Source organism: Pezoporus wallicus, unplaced genomic scaffold (genome assembly GCF_028554395.1).
Source record: "Pezoporus wallicus isolate ANWC-B61680 ecotype Strahan unplaced genomic scaffold, APGP_CSIRO_Pwel_v1 scaffold_13239, whole genome shotgun sequence".
NCBI lineage: Eukaryota > Metazoa > Chordata > Aves > Psittaciformes > Psittacidae > Pezoporus > Pezoporus wallicus.
The window spans coordinates 3,902,224-3,923,494 of NW_026642052.1; the positions used below are offsets into that span (position 1 = coordinate 3,902,224).

The 21,271-nt window shown below is 42.4% G+C and overlaps 1 protein-coding gene across 2 annotated transcripts in view; it reads left to right on the forward strand.

The window, feature by feature from the left end:
- Positions 1-21,271, forward strand: part of CRMP1 (collapsin response mediator protein 1) — a 52,390-nt gene that overhangs the window by 17,978 nt on the left and 13,141 nt on the right. For both annotated transcript variants that reach the window (XM_057426606.1, XM_057426607.1), the window contains exons 3-9: positions 4,173-4,357; positions 5,913-6,077; positions 11,113-11,174; positions 12,820-12,900; positions 16,100-16,168; positions 18,105-18,225; positions 19,318-19,474. In XM_057426606.1, coding sequence (XP_057282589.1) covers positions 4,173-4,357; positions 5,913-6,077; positions 11,113-11,174; positions 12,820-12,900; positions 16,100-16,168; positions 18,105-18,225; positions 19,318-19,474 — 840 coding nt within the window. The remainder of the gene's footprint in view (positions 1-4,172; positions 4,358-5,912; positions 6,078-11,112; positions 11,175-12,819; positions 12,901-16,099; positions 16,169-18,104; positions 18,226-19,317; positions 19,475-21,271) is intronic.

Genomic DNA, 21,271 nt, shown 5'->3' on the forward strand with positions numbered 1-21,271 from the left:
TTGTTTTAATACTTAACTGTCTTTCAAGTTGTAATGTTATTTGCATTGCAGAAGTGGCAAAAGGAGTATACTGTTTTAAGTGCAGAAGGCACATTTTGAACGTGTATCTTTTTTAACGGCAGTAATAAACCAAGTTGTGCTCCCTTTGATAGGTATTTTAGTTGAGTTTTCCTGTGCTTTTGTTTGTTCAGATGCAAATTTCCTAGTAACACTTCCAAGCATCAGAACTGATTTAAGTAAGTGCATAAGATGCAGAGAGTCTGAAACTGCTGTGAATTTTTGGTTTTGATTCCAGAAATGAAGTGGTACTGTTGGGCAGGTTAGCAATGCCAGCCTTTCAGCTGCCCTTGTTAAGTGCCTAGGCTCTCTCTGGAGTCCATGTGTGGATCCATACCTCCAAGAAGGTATCTCAGCTGCCCAAGATACCTAGTATTAATAATGAATACAGAGGCAAGATCTTAATGTTTAAAATGCCTTTATCTTTGCCCAAGGAAGCATATTTCTATTCAATACTCTGAGTAGTGCCTGCTTTCCTGGATTTAGGTGACCCAAGATCTTTCTTTGTAAACTGTGTAAGAAGTCTTGCTCTGAAAAAACAGCTCATTTGTGAGGGCAGCCTGGTATGGGCTTGGGTCCTACTTGTGTTCAAATGATAAATTCTGCAGTGTAGGATAGTGCTATATTTTCTGGGATTGGTCTCTTTTAGTTTCTTCGGCTGGAACTGCCCATTGTGTCTGAATATATAAAATTGTTGTTGTATGTTGCTCAAGATCCTTTGGAGCAGGACCTCAAACCTCCATGTTTCAGCTGATGCCCTAACTCTCCACTGCAGATCTTGCCAATAATATGAATTCTTTCCACAGAATGGAGCAAATACCAAACTACTCAGCCCAGAATAGGCAATAGTGTCCTGGTTTTGGTAGCACATAAAAGATCTGGGTTATTTTCTTACTCTGCAGTGGAAACTGATTGGAAAATAGGGGGTTGGATTTCTCTTGCAGACTAATGAACAAGGCCTTTTAATGCTTATATCCCTGTAGATTGTCCTGCAGAGATGAATGTAGATATAACCTTGAACGGTTATATCTACATTTGAATATATCTAATTTGAAGATTAGCTATAGTTTGGAGGATGGTAGATGCTAATCAATGTTCAAACTGGCTCCCTAGGTACAAGAAACAGTGGTGCATGTGGATTTTTCCTAGCTGAAACTTAAGCCCTGCAGCTGAGAGACAGTTCTCTAGTATCTAAATAGCAATTTAGATATTTAGTAATTTAAATTGCCATTGGCATGTAAATAATGTATTTTGCCTACATCTATCCTTTCTCTGTTATCCACATGAGGAAATGAGCTCTGGTCTCCATAACAAGGGGCAGGTCATGGTCTGGTGCTTGCTGTACTCTGCTCTGTCCCTACCAAGAGGAAATGGGTGCAGGATGGGTGACTGGGGACCTGGTCTCCAGAGTGGGGCAGGCAGTGAGCCAAGTTAAAGGGAGCCTCAGGTGCCTAAAAGAGATCTGGGCTTGATAACGACAGAAATAACTCCACAGAGTTCTGTGTGGGGTTTTCAGCTTTCTCAAGTTAAGCTTATGAAGGTTTGAAGCCTGCTGATCCCATTGTGCTTTAACCAGCTCATGTATGACAGAATTTATCATCTTGTTCCACTGAAGACAGCATACAGCATCAACTTTCTGTGACTCTGAGTTTTTTAGTTGCTGGTGCATCAGAAAGCCAACTCAATCATTTATACAGTGTCTAGAATACGGTTATCTGCGCTATTGTATTTTGTCACCCACAAGTAACCGAACCCCATTCTTATTATCATACACTTTGCATTAACAAGGGAGCAATTCAGGAATCCTGTCACATTACCTCTTACTCTGTGTTCTGGTAAGTCAGAATAAAAATAACCTTCAATGCCAGTGAAGATCAGCCTTCTCCCAGCCTTAATCTTGATGCCAGGGCAAAAGATGAGACAGGCTCCTGACAGGTAATAGCACAGTATCAGCCACAAAGGCCACTTCAGCATGAATGATTTCAGCCACTGCCAAATAAGCTGTTACTACTCACCTGTACAATGAAAATAGTAAGCCATCATTCATAAGAAAACCTAAGTACATACTTGGGACTTTTAAACTTCTTTAGGGAGTGTGTCCTCTTGAGTAGGAAACTGGTAGATCCTGATTGTGGAAGAAAATAAAAATGAATTGCTTTTCTGGTTTTGTGGGGGTTTTCTTTAACGTTACCATCAGAAGGTGTGGTTGTCCTTGGAGTGCAATTGCATCTTAGACGTATTTAAAGGAGATTGGTCATAAAAAATATTTTTTCCCCAGTTCAGTTTTTGGCCCCACGGACACTCTACAAAGTGTTTGTACAGTGAAGATTGTTCTGATTAAGATCTTGGGAGTGGATCCAGGTAATGAGGATTAGTGCAACACCATTACTATATGCAGGGCTACCTAACTTTATACAAGTGTTCAGTCTGCTCCTGGGTTGGAGTGCCTTATAGTATGCCTTTATTAGTCAGATTTTAACAGCAGAGGAGCTTCTTGCAACTTGTTTGCGCAGTTGGATGTGCTGGGCTGCTGCTGGCTTTTGCACACACATTAATTCCCTGTTTGTCATGGTATCGTTAGTGCTCCTCACAGCTGTAAACAGGCTATGACATGCTCCCAGTGCTATATGTGTTGATGACTCTTAGATGCCAGACATGGAGTTGTATAGCTTCAAGCCGTGGTATTATCAGCGCTCATGAGTAAGCCCTTTTGGATTTGAGTGGCTGAGACCCCAGCTTGGGATGCTGGCAGGGGTTTGCTAACCAAATGGCTGTGCTTCCTTCCAGCCAAAACCCAGAGCACTGGGGAGCCCAAGCTGCTGGAGGTGACATTTTTGCATAGCATGTGAAACAAATTCTTGACCTCGTGGGGCTATTTATTAACTCTGGTGGTTTGGCCAAATGCCAATGTGAATAATTATCCCTGATTTTTTCAGTGGTTTTAATTAACAGTTATATTCATTTTTGGTTCTAGCTTGCTGCGATCGGCTGTTAATCACTCACTGTGTGTTTTGCTCTGTAGGTGGGAGTTGCATTTTAATGTGGGAGAAACAGATTCAGCAGCTCACATGTCTGGGATATTTGTTTAGCTGCGGATAAATGTTATTTTATCCCAGACAAAAGGAAATTAAGGCAAAGACTGTATGTCTGTAATATGAGATAAACTAAGTGAACTTAAACTACTTTATAGTTATCCCTAAGCCCAAATATATTCTGGTGTAGCAGTGCAGGGACGTAGCTTCCACATAGACCCATAACTTTTCCTGTTTGGCACCATGCAAATTAGACAATAAAAATGTCATGTGGCTTTAGAAGTTAAAGGTTAATTTACTCATTGTTGTGTTCATGAGCACTAAAAGTATTATGATTGGAAGTATCTGGAATTTGCTTGCTATCAGCGTGGGAGACAGGTTAATATTTTCAATAGTAAAGAAACCCATCCTGTTTTGATGAACTGAAGGGAAAAAGATGGCAACAGTTAATGAACATTTTCCAGACAGCTACACAGAATGTTCCACTAAGTTTTAACTTTAAGAGAAGGATGAAGAATATGTGACGTGGTAGATTAAAGGTGTTTGGATCACTTAAGTATGTATTTCTGTATCTTGGGATATTTAGATTTCTTTTTAAAGAGAAATTTATATTGCTTGGTTGCAAAGTCATTATAACTCCTTTCTGATGTGCTTGTGCTTCTGCCATGTATTTACAATTGCAGCTTGCTGTCATATTTGATCGATGTTTTTCAATTTTCATTTAAGAACTTAATATAGAAACCCAGAGTTCCCAAGAGGGCATTCACTGTACATACTTGTACTTGTTTAAAGATAGGAATCATTAAAAAATAATCACTTTTTAATGCTGGTGCATTATGGCTTCTTTATTGGCCACTAAAACAAAGCAACCTGAGCAGACAGCCCAGCTAGGCAGGCTTGTAGATGCTTTGTTCTGCCAGTACTATGCAGGGCAGCCAGAGCGGGTATTTGAGCTTCACCTTTCCTTTGGGGTCCCATTTCTTTCTCTGTGGCCCCTAGGTTCCTCTCCCCTACATGCCTCAAATAGCTTCTGTCCCCTGTGATTCTTTAAGTAAAATAATACTGGGTTTCCTTGCTGCCTAGGCAAATAGGAGAGAATCTGATTGTTCCTGGAGGAGTCAAGACCATAGAGGCTAATGGGCGCATGGTTATTCCTGGGGGAATAGATGTCAACACTTACCTACAAAAGCCTTGCCATGGGATGACTGCAGTTGATGACTTCTATCAAGGCACAAAAGCGGCACTAGCAGGGGGCACCACCATGATCAGTGAGTACTAGTAATACTAACTCTTCCTACTCCAGGCTGAAGCTTGTGTAGCACATGTGGGAACAGGTTCAGGATGCTCCACACCATTTTTATGAGGTCTTCTGCAGTGCATCTTCAAATTTCCAGGCTCTGTGTTGGAGATCTGTTCATCATTGTCACCCAGGGTTGGCCTGAAAATGAATCTATGCCCTCAGAAAGAAAGAGTGGCATGGGGAATTAGCTCTTGGATTTTCCTCTGAAACACAGAACAAGCACTGAGGGATAATACACCTACTCTTGGGACTTTTGCAAAACAATGTAATTAGTGCTGTAAGTATATGGCACAGAAAATCTGACAAAGATCTGCTGTTCTCACCTAGTGAGATTTCAGGGGCTTTGAAAATGACAAGATGCTTACTCATGAACTTGGATTTGGCACCAGGAGTTGAGGGAGTCCTTGCCAGAGATGCTCTGGAACATCTTTCTTAGTGAAAAGGAGAAGTGTTTCTAGTTGTTAAAGATCATTCTTCTGTCTACCAGATGGCAGGGCAAGGTTTATCTCTTTCCTACAAGCATTGGCTTGTCCCTTGGTTGTTCAGGTGACATCAGCTGTCTTAGCTTCCTTGTGCAGAGGAGCTTCCCAGTGGGGTTTTACTCCCACCGAATTGGGATATGTCTTTTTTTGCTGAGTAGTGTTATCTGTTACCTATGTTCTGCAACAAGTATCAGATGAAAGGATCTCTGGCAATAAGCACAAAATTCGTTGCTGTTCATCACTTTTGTTAATAATTTTTTCAGTGTATGTTCTTCTGTTGAGGTTTCCTGTGCAGCCTTAGGTTTGCAAATGCCACTGGTAAGCCCAACTTGCTTTGTTTGCATACTTACTTTTGACGAAGCTCTGCAAAGATAAGTATACATGCATAAATAGCCATGTCTTTATGTCAGTAAGTGCTGTGGCATCATCAGATGCAGAAGGGTTTGAGACAGTGAAGATGCATGGTTGCAGGGCACTCAGTCTGCCACATAGTGTGGCTGAGTGTTTGTGCTCTGCATCATCTCTGTTCAGACTTTTGGCTGTATTCCCAGTATTGCTGATTCAACGTCTGCATTGATGTATTAGTTGGGCAGAGTTGGCCAATTCAGTGACTACAAGGCACTGCTTAATAACAATGCTTTGAGATAACAATACATTTCTATTAATTTATATTGTTAATAACGATACATTGAAATGGACACATCAGGCAATAAATACAGGTAAGTCCAGAACTTGTGGGCTTACAAAACAGTAAAGGGAAAAATAAATGTTTCCTAAACTCTGAGACGTTTGATTCTCCCACTGTGTGTTCACTGATGCTGCACCAAGCAGGTTGCAGACTCAGCTACAGTGTAAGCTGTCCGCAAAGTCTGCTGTACGTGAGGCAGCAGGACCTGGCTGGTGTCCCAGAGTTACAGTCTGCACACAAACTTCCTCCAAGGCTGCTGTTTTGGCCAAATGCTGAGAAGCTACTTACAGGCACTGAGGAATTCTAACAGTGTGCGTGCTGTCCAGGTGATGGACACTGAATCTCTTTTTCAGTTGACCACGTGCTTCCAGAACCTGGATCAAGTTTACTGACCTCCTTTGAGAAGTGGCACGAGGCAGCTGACACCAAATCCTGTTGTGATTACTCTCTCCATGTGGACATCAGCAGCTGGTATGATGGCATTCGAGAAGAGCTGGAAATACTGGTGCAAGACAAAGGTTAGTGAGTGAAAATCAGTAGTATTTTTTGCTTTATTGGAATATCATGTAGTATTTTAATGAATGCATTGTCTGGAACAGAGATGCACAGGTGCTGGTAATGCTGCCCAAGGTTCTGCACTTCCTTGCACTTTTGTATTCACTTCTTGGTGTGTAAAATGGACCTAAAACTTTGTGCACTGGTGCCACTCAGCAGCAAGGCCAGTGGAGGAAGTAGGTTTACCTCAGTACACGTATGGAAAATTAAGATGTGTATGTTGTCAGATACAAATGTATTACTTTATTGTTGCTAATATACATGTGGAAATAGGCTCAGACACTGCATACTTAGGTTTTGTTTTAAGGTAAAACTCAGAGATCAGCATTTAGGGTAATCAGGCCAGCTGTCTTAGATCCTCTATTTCATGAATGGAGGGGATGAGACATTTAAAGATAGTGGTTCAGATTTGAACTAGACTTGAATCAACCCATTTAGCTGCCTTAAATTAAGCCAAGTATATAAGGCAGATATATCTGAGAAACTGTTATCACAGGCTGGATCTCATTTCTCAGCAATGGCTTAGGGTAACTGACTTGCCAAGGCTAGATTTTTTCATAGAACATGCCTATATTTTTAAAATAGGTTCATGTTATTAGAAAGAAAGTGATGCTAAAGTTAGGTACATGGAAAAAATGTCCTGATTTTCTCAAGTGCTGGGTCTCCTGTGGCTTTCCCTGGTGTTACTAGAAGACACTTTATTTCAGGACTTATTAAAAAACAGGTCACTTATATAGGGATCTATTTAAGGCACTTATAGGCTTGATTCAGATAAATTAATAGGTCTGTTATCGTGAGGTACTGTAGGTTACCCTAGCTGGACTCCAGCTACCACTCCAGAATAACACAGATAAAGTGCCTCATAACTCCTTGTTATACATGCCAGCTCAGCATGGCAATCTCATGTGTGGAAGGCATCTTGCAGGCACCAGATACCTATGTGTGAACAACTGAATCTAGCCTTCAGAAAATCCTAGTTTGGATCTAGTTCCTTAAAATTTAGCCTAATGGCATGCATTTTCTTTCCAGAAACATATTTTTTCAAGTATTTTTCACTTGATGCTTTCCTTGAAAATATATATTGATAAGTAAGATACTAATTAGGAAATACTTTCTGAAATGGTATTTAGTTGCCATGGGTAAATCAGAATGGCCCTTGTTGTTGGAAAGTCTAAGTAATATGTGTATGCAGCATCCTTTGTAAGGTGTTGTGCTAGTGATGACTTAGATTTGAAAGTTTCTCTGTATAGAGAAATGTACTGTCTAAGTAGAAAAAGAAAGCAAAATCCTATTTTTGAGTGAGCAGTTGTTCACTGAGATACTATGGTGATGCAGTCTCCTAGGGGAGTTTTCCCTGTATTGCAGCATGCTAACAGTGCACGTGCTATATAATTAGATTTCAAGCAACAAAATACTTCAATCAGCAGGATTACACATAATTTAGAGAAACTGCAGCTGGTCTGTATAATGTAGGTGATTTTTACAAGGTAATGACATCTGTCAGCACTAATGGTGACAAATCTGGGCTGTTTCCCTGTTATCAGTGTTAACATGGAGATGCTGCTGTGCATTATCTGACTCTACTGTCCTACAAGTATGCTGTGCCTCGCTTCAATGGTTAAATACTGTTTTCCAGAGCTTCTGGATCACAGATAGCTCAGTACTCCCAAATTTGCCTGAGGGCTTACATTAAAAGCCTGGTACAGACAGTTAGGTTAATAGTTTTCTTCAACTATGAAAATGTGAGTATTCAATATAAATCTGACCTGCCTTTCAGTCTTCAGAGGAAGCAGGGCTCTGTCCATTGGTTCCTGAACCAGGATGTGTGATGGGGCCTGTGATGGCCTCCTTGGTGGCAATAGCATTAGGATGTCACCTTTGTTCTCACAGTGATGCAGTCAGTGTGAATTAGTCTCATGTGTTAGGAGGCACAAGGTACAGGCAAGTATGAAAGCACAATAGGAAATATTTCAGCATGGCAAGGGCTTTCAAATTAATGGATAATATCTACTGATAATTGGAAACATTTGAGCCAGCTGATGCAAATAAAAATGATGTCAATGGAGTGACACTGGTTTTCATCAGCTGGGAATCTGAGTTGAATTTGTTCTTGGCTGATTGTCTGGTGGATGAGTTAGCCGAGTAACAGGGCTCAGCTAATCGCATTTCAGTGCTGCACATGCCTAATACAGTCTAGGCATGAATAACGGGGGTTCTCGGAGCTGCTGTTGGGATGCCTTGTCATGAGTTATAATTGAATAATTAATCAGTTTTAAATCAATACAAAGCTAATCTAAGGAGACACAGGCTTTGGAAGGGCCTGTAGATTTTGTAGAACCAAATATTGATCATAAAGACTCAGGCTTGTAGTATTTCAGCAGCTAATTTGGGGCTGGGCTTCTGAGTATATGCAAAGGAACCACAGCCTGAAATGTGCTCACAGATGACTCACTTGTTCCTTTGTTTGTCACAGTTCAAAAAACCCTGTAGCACTGTCTGAACTTTGGAAAGGATCATGTCGAGTGCTTCTGGTGCAAGAGCAAGCCGGACATTGACAAGCATGTAGTATGTACAAATGTTAAGCAAAAAGGTCAATAGGCCATGGATCTCATCTTTTGAAAAGCCACATATTTCCAATGAGTAGATCAAGACACCAGACCAAGGCATTAGACAAAGAGTCTCATCTTGGATACTGTATATGTAAATTGGTGTAATTTTATCTTGGTATCTCATAACAGTACTGTCTTTGTAAGGCAGGATGGTTCAAACAGTCTCTCCTGTTAGCTGTAAAGGCAGCCTGTGAGATGCCCTTTCACTTCCTACCATCTGATGTGGTAGCTGAGGGCATGGATGGGCATTTAGATGGGAGAACTCCTGCACTGTGGGAACTGTCGGGAAGGGATAGGCTCAAGATCTCCCAGTGGGATCCCTGCTGGATTCCTTCTACTCTCACTGACTTCAGGGAAAACGTTGCCATGAGTGGGAGCAAAACTCAGTCATTTTACCAAGGTCAGAATAGGGTCTAAGAAGATACAAAGGCAATAAAAGAAAAAGGAAGAGAATATCTATTGCTTGGTGACCCAAGTATCCCTTCCAGCCACAGTACCCAGAGAAACCTGCCTTATCCTCTGTGGGATTTTGATTAAATCTTTGGCTAGATCCCAGTGGATAAGGGAGAGCAAAATGTAACCCAGCTCTGTTCTTACAGAGAGATGAGTACAAGAGGATTCAGTCCTTTACCATCACTGAGGCTAGGTGAGCATGGGTTGAACCAGCCTTGACACGTCTCTCATTGCTTCGCGTGTGCATGGTCACCCATGCAGAAGGGTGGCTTCCGGATGCAGCTGGCATCTGAGACTCTGAGTAGGTTTGTGAAGAGAAAACAGAGCTTTCTTCCAAGGCAGGTTGGGCAGATGTGCTGGATGCTGCTGTGAACAGTCAGGCAGGAGACAGAGCTGCAGGCATGAGGCTGTAAGCATTGGCTACAAGGACGATGTAGTCAAAGATTTTAAAACAGGGACATGCTGAGTACTTTGAAACTGTGTAATGAGGGATAGACTGAGGGAATGCAGTTAGTAAAGGCCATGACTGTTTTCTGTGAACTCAAGAAATAAGAAAATAGGAAGAAAGGATGGGCATACAGGCTGACAGGGCTCCATGGTCCAGGCTGGATTTGCTTATCATGGAAGTCAGCAGTGAGCGTCCAGCTCCTGCTTGTCTTTCTTCCTGAGCTGCCTGGACTTTGCAGGAAGACATAATACTGGGGATCATTTCAAGGTTTTATCTGCATGTATCCTGGGGTATTTTAGCCTTGTAATTGTGAATAAACAAATTCTCTGTGTGCGTGTGAACAGCCATACTCTCTGCCTGAGGATGCATTTGGTCATTCTAGACTCATGGAGGAGTTTTATCTTCATCAGAGAGCCATGTTCATTTTGTATAGATGACATGAATAACATGAACAGATCTCTTTCCTCTTGCCTCAGGAAGCACAGTTTTCATGATAGCTATTTTGAAATGCAGCATACGCAGCTTAGACAGCTCAGAATTTACTTTTCTTTTAAGCTAAAATACTCTGAGATCAGTCCCTGTACCAGACTGGGGATGTTATCAGTATACTAAAGAGTAAGGCAAATTTATAAACTGATCTGTATTCATATGTACAGAGTATATGAATAGAAGTTGTTTGGAATTTTCATTCTTAGAATAAGAAGCTGTGTAAATAATCAAATCTTTGAAATAAATAGCAAAACTTGTAGGGGTTTAAATACAGTTGGTTCTTGGCAAACAACACTCAACACTGGCATTTCTTACTGCTTTCTGTAACTCGGAGCTGTCATCTTTCATGGTGTTGTATTACTGCCAGTGTAAATCCTTCCATCTTTGGAAGGTGAAAGAAGAGGTGTGGTGAGCTGCCCCTGTAACTGGTTTCAGGCTTTGCTTCCACTCCTTCCCAGTGTCTGCCATCAGCTAAGCTGGGTGCTTTGGGCAGCAGGGTCAAGAAAAAGCAAGTCTGTATGGAAATCCAGATACACAGTTCCGACGGCTTCTCAGCACTTTGGGGAAACTTAACTAGAAGTTTATCTATTAAAAAGCGCAGTTTCAGGTCAAGCTGAAATGTTTTCCTCATTAGCTGAAGAAAGCTAAAAACAAACCCAGTGATTCACAGAACGTTATGCAAGTTTTGTTAAACTTTACAAACTTGACATGCTTGCTTTAGCCACCATTGCTTGGCTGTGATTTAGCTACAAGCAATCTCATTTGTGGTGGTGGCTGGGCTGCCCCAGGGCTGGACACAGGCAATCCAACAAATTCCCCCAGAGAAGAGGGGAGTCGCAGCCATAATGCAGCTGTGGAGCCGTGCTTTATTTCTGGCCATCACTGGTGAAAAGCCTGGTCCATACACATTCCGTGACTTATTTTGCCTGTAGTTTTTGTTCATATACAATGTGAGAACCCACTTACATGGCAACACCTTTGCATTTTGTCTTGGAACAGGTGTGAACTCTTTTCAAGTCTACATGGCCTACAAAGATCTCTACCAAATGTCCGACAGCCAGGTATTGCTCTGGATGCTTTTCACTGCTGTGGTCTGTCCTCTCTGCTGTGACCTCCCAGCGCTTGAGGATTTGCTAAGGTTGAATCCCAGAGGAACGTTCCCACTGACCTGAGTGGCACTGGGGGAAATGTGCAGTGGGGGATTTCTCCCTGGAGGGTCAGTGGTGAGCAGCGGGGAACATCTTCATGTGTTCCTTCAAGTGTATGACATACACCCTCTGCACAGATTTTCTGGTGTCTCCCAACATTGCAACCGTTCAGCACTGCTCAGGATTTCACCCTCACTGTTTTTCAGTGTTACCTTTCAAGAACTTTGGCCAGAGAGAGAAGAAAAGATTAAACACTCGAGGCAGGGCCAGTTTTGAGGTTTCAAGAGTTTCTCGGTTATAGCAGTCAGCTAAATGGAGTTGCTCTTTGGGGGACATGGCCTTTTCTCATTAGGGCTGGAGATAACAATGAGCTTGTTTGTCCAGAGCTCATTACAGATTCCAGACTCTTCAGCTTTCCTATTCATAAGGATCAGGTCATTGTAAATTGACAATGACATCTGTTAGTAATAATAATGTTTGCTTGTTCAGTTGAGAAAATGTTTCTTTCTTATTCCCAGAGCTATAGCTCTCAGTCTCTTAAATAACTGTTGCTACACCTCTAATACATGTGGTTTTAATTGGAATTTTAGACGTAAGAATATATAAATATTCTCTGAGAGGCAGTGCCTGTTAAATTCAACTCCCTGCTGGAACTGTCAAGAGAAATGCATGTGTAATGTGTGGCTAGACTAATGCCTGTTACCTTGTTTAAACGCACATGTTCCAAGCTGTCTATTCAGCTAGCTATTCAGTGGTATCCGAAGTGCCTCGTGCAAAAGTAGACACTGAAGAAACCATGTCTTCAGTATTAGATCTGTGTTTGAAAACTGTGCTCCCACTTTACTGAAGCCTGATTTAAACTGGGGACCCATTAGCTGAATACCTTTTGGAAAGGGAACTGAATGTTAGTAGATCTGTGCTCAGAAATTCTCAGTAAAAGCAATAGCATCAACTGTTTCCCTTCTGATTGGCTGGGGTTACATCTTAGAAAGCAATAATTAAAAAAAAAAAGGATGCTCTAGGGAAAAATACTGGAACATTTAATTGCAAAATTAAAGATGCTTGTGAAAGCTTGACACTGTCTGCTCTAAGAAGATGTTGCAAAATACCTGTGCTTCAGGAAAGAGGTGTTCTAGCTGTACTAAAAATGTCTGTAGTTCATGGGAATAATTCCATTTTACATTTGCTAAAGTAATGTAAAAGAGAGCCTACTAGCTAAACTTAGGCCTGTGTTGAAGGGTGTGAAGAGGTAGCCCTGCAGTACAGGGGGCTGGGGAAGACACTGTGTCTAGGGGAGATGCAACTCTGCTTGGGATTTTCCACCCTGTGTTGGTGCAAAAGGGCAGAAGTGTGTAAGGGGATGGTGTGTAAGGGGATGGGTAAGTCAAAACCAAGCAGTGAAGCTCACTGTGTAGAAAGTGGAGAGTGGAAAAGGGAGATGATTTGATATTCACCTACATAATTACCAGCATAGAAGGTGCAAAGCTGCGGTGAGTCTGAGTGCTAAATAATGTGTTTTCCTTATTCAGCAGTGTTTCCTTCTTTGTACTACCTGCAGCTTTATGAAGCCTTTACCTTTCTAAAAAGTCTTGGGGCTGTTATCCTGGTCCATGCTGAGAATGGAGACTTGATAGCTCAGGTGAGTGAACTGTCGTATTTGCTTCACTTTGTGAGGAGATAGACACAAGAGAAGTAAAACTCTCCAGTCAGAGTATGGGTAGAAAGAAAGGAATGACCTGTTAAGAGCCTTAATTGAGCCTGGTTCCCTACGCTGCTGGTGTACAGCCTGGAATGAGAAGGATCGAGGCACTTTTGCATGCTTTGGCAGAGCATCCATGAGGTAGAGCAGTGATCCAGACAGCAGTCTGGATCTGACAAGTGAGCCAGAACAATGTAAATCCTTGCTCAGGGATTTTGGGGACAAAAAGTGTGGCTCAGAAGCTTTATGCTAATGTCTCTTGTTGCAGCTATCAGCATAAGCAGCACAGTGAGGTTAGAGGTGGTAAACCTCTCAGGTCTATTTATTTTTGAGAATATTCTTATAAATCTCTAAAGTTTGAGAATAAGAAACTACCATGATCATCTAAACGTTTAAAAAATGTGTGTTATAGTGAGGATGTCTCTTAGAACCAGGAAACTGGGCTCAAATTCAGTATGTTCCATTAAAATGTCCCGGATGCCCAGTGCAGGCTTTGCAGGTCAGGTACCTCACGTAGGTACTGTCCTCACACTGGAGTGTGTCATAGCTCTGATCCGTGCTTGGGAAGAGGTGTCCCGAGGACAGCAGTCGATAGTAAAGCTCCTGCTGGTCTTTCAGAGGCCAGGATTCCCCTATAAAACAGAATGGGTGGGTTTGGGTGGGTGTGATTATGACTTTATTCATCTTTAGCAGATGAATGTTTTAAGGCTGTTGCAGAGGTGTCTCCCTCCTCTGATTCCTTGTACATACATCAAGCCCCTCTGAGGTCCCTGAGGCGCTGAGTGTTTTATCTGCTGAGCTCTTTATCTGCTGCTGATCTGCTAAGGACTTGGCTGCAGGGCTGACAGGGAAATTACAATAGCTAAAACCAAGCTGTCTTTGAAATCAGGACTTGGGAAACCACCTTATCTCATGGTTAAGGGAGAGCCTCAAGTGAGTGCTTGAGTGGTTGGCAGTGTTTTAAGGGCTCTTGCCAACATTGGCTTATTTTGTTGTTTGTTCCTCTGTGGGTTTCTGTCCTTTAACTGCCTGATAAGAATTTACCCCTTTTGAGAGCCATCTTTCCCTTTTCCCTTGGAGCTTGGCCAAAATAGCCACTGGGCTCAAAAGTTGCTAGTGAGGAGTCAGCAGACATACACAATGCAGTTGTGTCCTTCCCCCACTGAAATCGGGTGAAAACCCCTCATTTGGATTCAAGAGGGGAAAAAAAGCTGATGTGCCATGAAGTTAGCATGATTTAAAACTACCAAAATACATAATTTGTAGTTTTAATGCAACATAAAATATCCAGTAGAATGAAAATGAATTCTAGGAAACATAGTAAGTCAATATTACTGTAGGAATGGCAAAATAAATCAAATGGCAACTGTGATGTTTTGATACATTCCCCACTGAAATCAAGGAGCACTCATGGAGCTGCTTTTATGATAGAAATCGGTTTAGTTACATTTTTCTTTGATCAGCTTTAACATACAACCATGGAATATGAACATAAAAGAAAAGTTATTAGGAAAGGAGGAGGTAGTAAAGAAATGTAAATTATACCGGTTATACATCAGCATATTTCTTTACCGTTGCCATGCTTCATAAAATCAGTCTTTCCTTATGCTTCTATTTAGAAGGATTGTTTGCATAGTGAAAAGAAATCTGCCTGCAGGGAGGATTTTCAGGACTATCCTGTGTGAAGATACAGATTTGATCTTATCAAGCAATATTCTAGCTTATTAGCACTATCAGATCCTCTTACAGTGAGTAATTTTATCATATGATCTGATTTTATGACTTCGGGGTGCAAATCTACCCTGCTTTGTGTAGCCATTCTTTGCCCTCTTGCAATTTTTACTTTAATATAGTTGTAACTTCATTTTTTTGTTTTATTTTAATGATCTGAAGAGTTTAATTGTCACTGTTCAGAGCTGTTGCAGTAATGATTTAGAACAGCTATTTTTAAGAATACCTGTGAGACATTGCATTTTTCTAACCAAAATATTCTTAATTACGCAGTCAGATTAATACTTTCCTATTAATACCTCTTCAGCCTTGATTGATTGCAACCAAGGCAAAAGTATACGTGGTCAGGTTTTGCCGGAGCATGTTAATGTGTGAGCTTTTCACCCTCAGGGACTTGGGATCAACTATTTATTAGATGACACAGTAAAGTATGTTCAGTAACTTCATCCTGGTCTCTAGGGGACATTTGTCTGTATCAGAGAGTCATTACATTTGTTGAACTCGGCTCATCAGAGACCTCTTGGGTAGGGCAGGCCAGGGTCAGAGGTACATCAACAGCTCTGGTCCCACTTCTGCTCTGCGGGCAGACCTGGACCAACCTGAGATCAGAAGTGGTTGACCACCATTTTCTGCAAAAAGGGAAAATTATTCTAATACCACTGCTTGACCTTAAATTAAAACATAGCTGAGGATTTTTATCTATTTAGAAAAATAATATCTTGCTGCTGTGAAGCTGGATAGCAGAGATTTTTTTCTGACAGTCCCTTATTGGTCCTGAAATGTTTTTTTTTCTGTGGCCACGATGCCCTCACAACCGGAGGGCACTGTTTTGCTTTCTTGAAAACAATTTTAGTGATTCACTTTATAGGAAAAAGGTGTTACAGAAAACTGGATGCCGAAGGCAAGACTTTATTTGACAAAGTGTCAGCAATGATGAAAGTTTAAGGAAGGTAATGGTGCTTCAGGGATTGCAGCCAGAGAAGAACTTGTGCAAATAAAGAAAGAATCACTGACTGGAAATATCCCTGATCACTGTTTAGTGTGTTGATTGATTGAAGTCTGTTCCCTGGGGTGGTGTCTTGGTGTCAAGATTTTCTGGAGGGCAGAGGAGATTTCTGATGGTGCATCCCAGTGGCAGCTTGAGGCACAGATACACCCTATGACACTGCAGAGACAAACCTGCCCCTGAAATCTGTGCTGGCTGTGCAGAGCAGACACCAGGGTGTCACTAGACAAGTTTAGAGCCAGTGTTGTCAGTTCTGCTCCCCCCAGCAGCAAGATTATGCAGCTGCATTTACACAGACAAAAAAAGGGGCAGCCAGACACCGTGGCTGTTAATCGTCAGAGGATGCCTGGTGCAAGAGTCTCATTCTGGAGCAATTGTCAGCATTTATCTCTTATGTTGCAGGAACAAAAGCGTATCCTGGAGATGGGAATCACTGGACCTGAGGGACATGCTCTGAGCAGGCCTGAAGAGGTAAGAGGCTTCACTCATTTTGTCATTCGTGGAAATATTTTGTCAAGCATGTAGTATCAGAGCTTGGCTTCTGTGTGTGTAGATGATAGATGAGTGCTTGGGGGAAGGCAACAGCCTTGAAAATTCCAGGTCCCCTTCGGCTTGTTTGTTTGCCCAAAATGCCCTTTCACTGTTGCAGAGAGTGCATTCCTTCAGTCCAGGAATGAGCATGTCCTTGTACCCTCAGGAGTCACAGCTCCTGCTGCCCCAAAGGGGCTTATCAGGGTAAAAAGCAGTGCAGCTTGTGGGTTAGGCATTGGGATAACTGCATTCATTATAACGCTTTGGCTGAAAACCTACAAGGTGCAAGCATACACCTATACCATGCATGTAAATGTACCCACATACAAATACGCTTATGCTGGCAGATATATTAGTAGTAGAAGTGCAGGATGTTGAAATGCATATATGTGAGAATGGAAAGATGCTGCGAGGCAGCTTGATTTATGCAACTCTCTTGTAATAAAACCCAGGCTCTGGCATGGATCATCTCAGGCATCTGGAAAGGGTTTCTGTAATGAGAAGGAAAAGGTGGAGCCATGTGGATGTCCCTTAATGTACACAGTTCAGACTGTTTATGGGATGGCGGAAGGCAAGTAGTGGGAAGCGACTGCTTTCCCTGGAGACTAAAGAGAAAAGGTCCTGGGGATTTGAGGCTAAACTTGAAGGAATTGTGGTGGTTTGCAGATCTTTATATAACCTCTCCCCAGGGCAAAAGGAATCAGCTTAATTGGTTGCATTCTTCTATTGAACTGTTTATGTACTTTTTCATTTTGTTGTTTAACTTCCGCTTACATTATTCTGAAAGAATGGAGTTGTTTCCTTTTAATAAGAACAAGGGACTAGGACTAAGGAAAGTGTTCATTTGCAGTTTCCAGTAAGGAATTCTGCAGCTTTCTCACCATGCATCTGACCGCCTCAGCCCCAACACTGAGGTACAGAGGTCCTGCCTCCTTCCCTGGTCTTCTGTGGGTGCAACACTGCAAATGTTGTGATAAGAGTCCTAGGAGAACCTGAAGTGACAGTGGGATTTAAGAAAAACCATGTTACAGAACTGTGAAGAATTAAGCCACTGGAAGGGCTATGTTCTCAACTTTTCTAGCACAGCACTTTAGAGAAATTACTGTACCATGGAGTCAGTATTTTCAGTGACAGCACAGTTTTAGGTATTAAAATGCTAATACTGACAGTGCATCTGGGAAGGAGGCATAAAGCTGATGACTGGGGAAAGGAGTCTCCAGAGCTGCTGGGAAACACTGCTCCTCTGTCTGAAGATGACTGCTTTGTGTGCTTATGTCCTGGATAGCTCCTTGGGTGGAGGTTGCCTTTGTGCTTGCTGACGGAGGGGACTTACTGGGCGATGCTTCAAAGGCTTCTATGGATTATGGGCTAAATTCAGTCCATGGTGCTGAAGTTGCTGATTGAGAATACTTTACATTCACTGTCATCTTATCCTTATGTAAAGATTGCATAGGGTAAAGCTGCCAATCATTGTTTAGAGGTTGCCTCCAATCTGGGTCAGTGTTTCCTTGCTTCATTCTCCTTCCAACTGCAGGGTGGAAGTCTGAAGCAGAAAGGTGCAAGGGAGGCAAGGAGCAGCCCTGTCAGCTGCTTGGAAATGACCTTTCCTGTGGTGCAGGGAGCCAGGGAGCTGTATTTGTGCCAGGCAGCTGTACCCTATTAGTGAGTACAGCCTGGCTGTGGTTACTCCTCATGTAAAGTGTCTAAAGTTTGGATTAGCTCCCTGTGTCCCAGCACTGCATCCCTCTCTATGGAAAAAGCAGAATTCACCTCTGTAGAGTTGTTGTTAAACAGTGAGCAGTATGGCTCAGTGCTCCAGTTCATTTTTCCTTTAGTCTGCTTTTGCTGTTAACTTTTCCCTCCTTGCTTTCCTCAGCTTGAAGCAGAAGCAGTTTTCCGTGCCATCACCATTGCCAGCCGAATAAACTGCCCAGTGTACATCACCAAGGTGATGAGCAAGAGTGCAGCTGATATCATTGCACTGGCCAGAAAGAAAGGTGAGACTTCATTTTCTCGCAAAACTCATTTTTTTGTGGTTGTTGAACAGAAGCTCAGTGGAAAAACCCATGCATCTTGACCCAAATCACAAGCTAGAGGGAGAGGTCACCAAAGAATGGTAACACCGTCAGAGACCTGAAATATTTACAACTGGGAAAGATGAAGAGAAATCCTTCTACATTTTGCAGTTGACAAACTCTCCCCCCAAACTGTTCCCTTGAAATTGTGTTGTAACTCTTCTTTATCCTTCTTTTCCCTTTTGTTTTTCCCTTAGACTGATGTCTCTCTGTTCATGGGAGGGAGATATTTTATTCCTAACAGGGTCTGGCACATCCTCTATGCCTTCTGGCAGTATTTCAGGGTGTTACCCTCTGAGGGGTGGCTTGGGCAGTGAACCTGCTGATAGAAATGCCTGGTACTCGCTCCTGGCCTTGCTGCTGGAGGCTGACCCCATCAGATGTGCACCAAGGATGTGCACCCCGCTAGCAAGGGGCAGGGAGGGATCCAGGTTGTAAATCTCCCAAAAGGGACTTGTGAGCCTGGAGGCAGATGCTGTGGAAGCTGCGTTTGCGAGCCAGTTCTGTTGTGCTGGTTGGTGCTAAAAAGCATGTGAACAATATGGAAAGACCAAAGAGCAAAATATCATCTTGAAATCTGTATTCTTGGGGACTTGGAGTATGGTGCTGGGAATCACATGCTGGTATCTGCTGGTGCTGTGCCCAACCTGGAAGTAGTAAAAAGGCATCTGTATGCTGGAGCCCATCCTCCACCTAAATGCGCTCCGAATTGAAGCAACAGAGAGAACATGGCTGTGATTAAACCAGTACAAATTAAAACCAGATCTGAACTGTCTCCTTCTGGATTAGAAAGGGAGCTTTGTAAATATGCTGATCAAAAGCATGTGTAGCTCAGAGAGACTCCTGATTAATATTTTATCATACAGACAAAGCCAGGGCTGCTTAATTTTCTGGGAGCTACACTGCTTGTGTAGCAATGTTTAAATTATACATGGCTGCAGGCAGCAAGCAGTGTAATGTGGTGAAGAGAGAGTGGATTCTAATCAGTTCCTGTATATCCTTGCATTCCCCAAGGTCCCCTTGTTTTTGGAGAGCCGATCACTGCCAGCCTGGGGACAGATGGGACACATTACTGGAGCAAAAACTGGGCCAAGGCTGCAGCTTTCGTGACCTCGCCACCTCTGAGCCCTGATCCTACTACTCCAGATTACTTAAATTCACTCTTAGCATGGTAAGACCTCATTTTTTTTTCCAGGCTGATGGACAAGCAAGTGCAAAAGCCATATGGGATGAAGCATCTAGGGATCAGCTCAGTTTCCTTTAGTTGGTCTCGTACATGAAATGGCAGAGAAAGGACACAGAAAACCAGGGGTGGTTATAGCCCCATGTTTAGGGTTGTCACTAATGAGATGAAAAGAATGTGCACAGCAGAGGGAGAAGTGTCGTTCTCATATTGAAAAGGTATCAGCAATGCCTTGCCAGCAATCCAGACCATAAACACATCCCTGGAAGTATTTCCTGCCTGTAGCCAACTGTGGGTCTCCTTTAGCTTAAAAAACAGACATCTGCTTTGAAATGATATGGAAATTCACAGCTAAAGTCTCGCCAGGACAGATTACTAGTGCTGGAGTAAGGAACTAAACTTACTGTTTGAAACCTTATTTAATGCCATATGATGGCACCCATCTCACCTGATGCCTCCCCTTTCTAGGGTTTCTGCTACTCTGGACAGAGCAGTAGAATCTAAGTAGCCTGTTGGTCTTCAGAATACATTTCCTCCCAAGGTTAGTTTTGCACATGACTGACTGGCAGGCTGTATGGCTGGCAGTGCCAGTGTGGCTGGTAACATAAAGACCCTGCTTGGGCAGAGCTGCCCTTTAGGCAGATGGGCACATCTGTGTGATGGGAAGTTGCCATCACTCAGTGCCACTGGTGCAGTATGCATGCATCTCTCCTTGCACATGGGTGGGTCAAGAGCCACCAAACCCAGGTTTTAACTCAGCTGCCCCAGTGATCCTGCGTGGATAACACTGCTAATGAAAGCACAGCTGAGCTCCGAGTTAACATGTGATTCTGGTAAGAATATCATAGAATCATAGAATCGTTAGGGTTGGAAAGGACCTTAAGATCAATATGTAGGAATTTGTTCTGTTGTGACAGTCTGATGGGAGAAGAGATTTTCCATAATTGAACTTTCTGTTCCTTAAAATAAGGACAAGGAAGAAAAATTACTTTTCTGGTCTGATCCGTCGCTATCAGCCCTGTCAGGAGTGAAGCTCATTGTGTGAGGGTAAGGCTCTTAGCCAGCACATGTGAACGTGTATCGAAATGTTTGGCCCCGTACTCTCTCAGACTGTGTTTACTAGAGGAGAGTCCCAAAATAATAGTATGTGGGTCAAAACAGATTAGCTAAAATAGCAAGAGAATTTTTAGAACTGGAATCCAAATAATGACTTTTTTAGAATTAACATCAGAAAGACAAACTGAGGGGTCACAGAAGTTTTCATTATCCTCCAAGCATGCAAAAATGGCTTTTTTTTTCCTAGTGGCTTAAAGTCCTAGATCTTAAATGGCAGCAGCTTAGCCTGCTTTCAGTTCTAATACTTTATACATTGAAACTAAAAAAAGAACTGTATATTTTATCACTCTGCTGCATTTGTGGGGACTTTTATGCAAGGATGATGCTAAAGACAGTATTTCACTTTTATATTACACTGCTCATTAGGAGACAAGTATTTTACATTCATTAAAAGATCCTTACAACATTCTTGCTGTGCAGGTACGCAGCCTAGTGTTTGTGCTGTTTTGCACAGAAGGTGTATGATTTTTCACTGAAAAGCTGAATGTGTAAAGATTCAGCATGTCTCAAGGGGTTGGTTTGCAGAATGGATTTGTCTCATGAGATTGACGCCCTTGTTTCATCTGTGAATGTTATGGTTTAACCGCAGCTGGCAAGTAAGTGCCACTATACTTGCTCACCCCCTACCCCCAGCCCTGGTGGGATGGGAAGAACTGGAAGAAGGTAAAA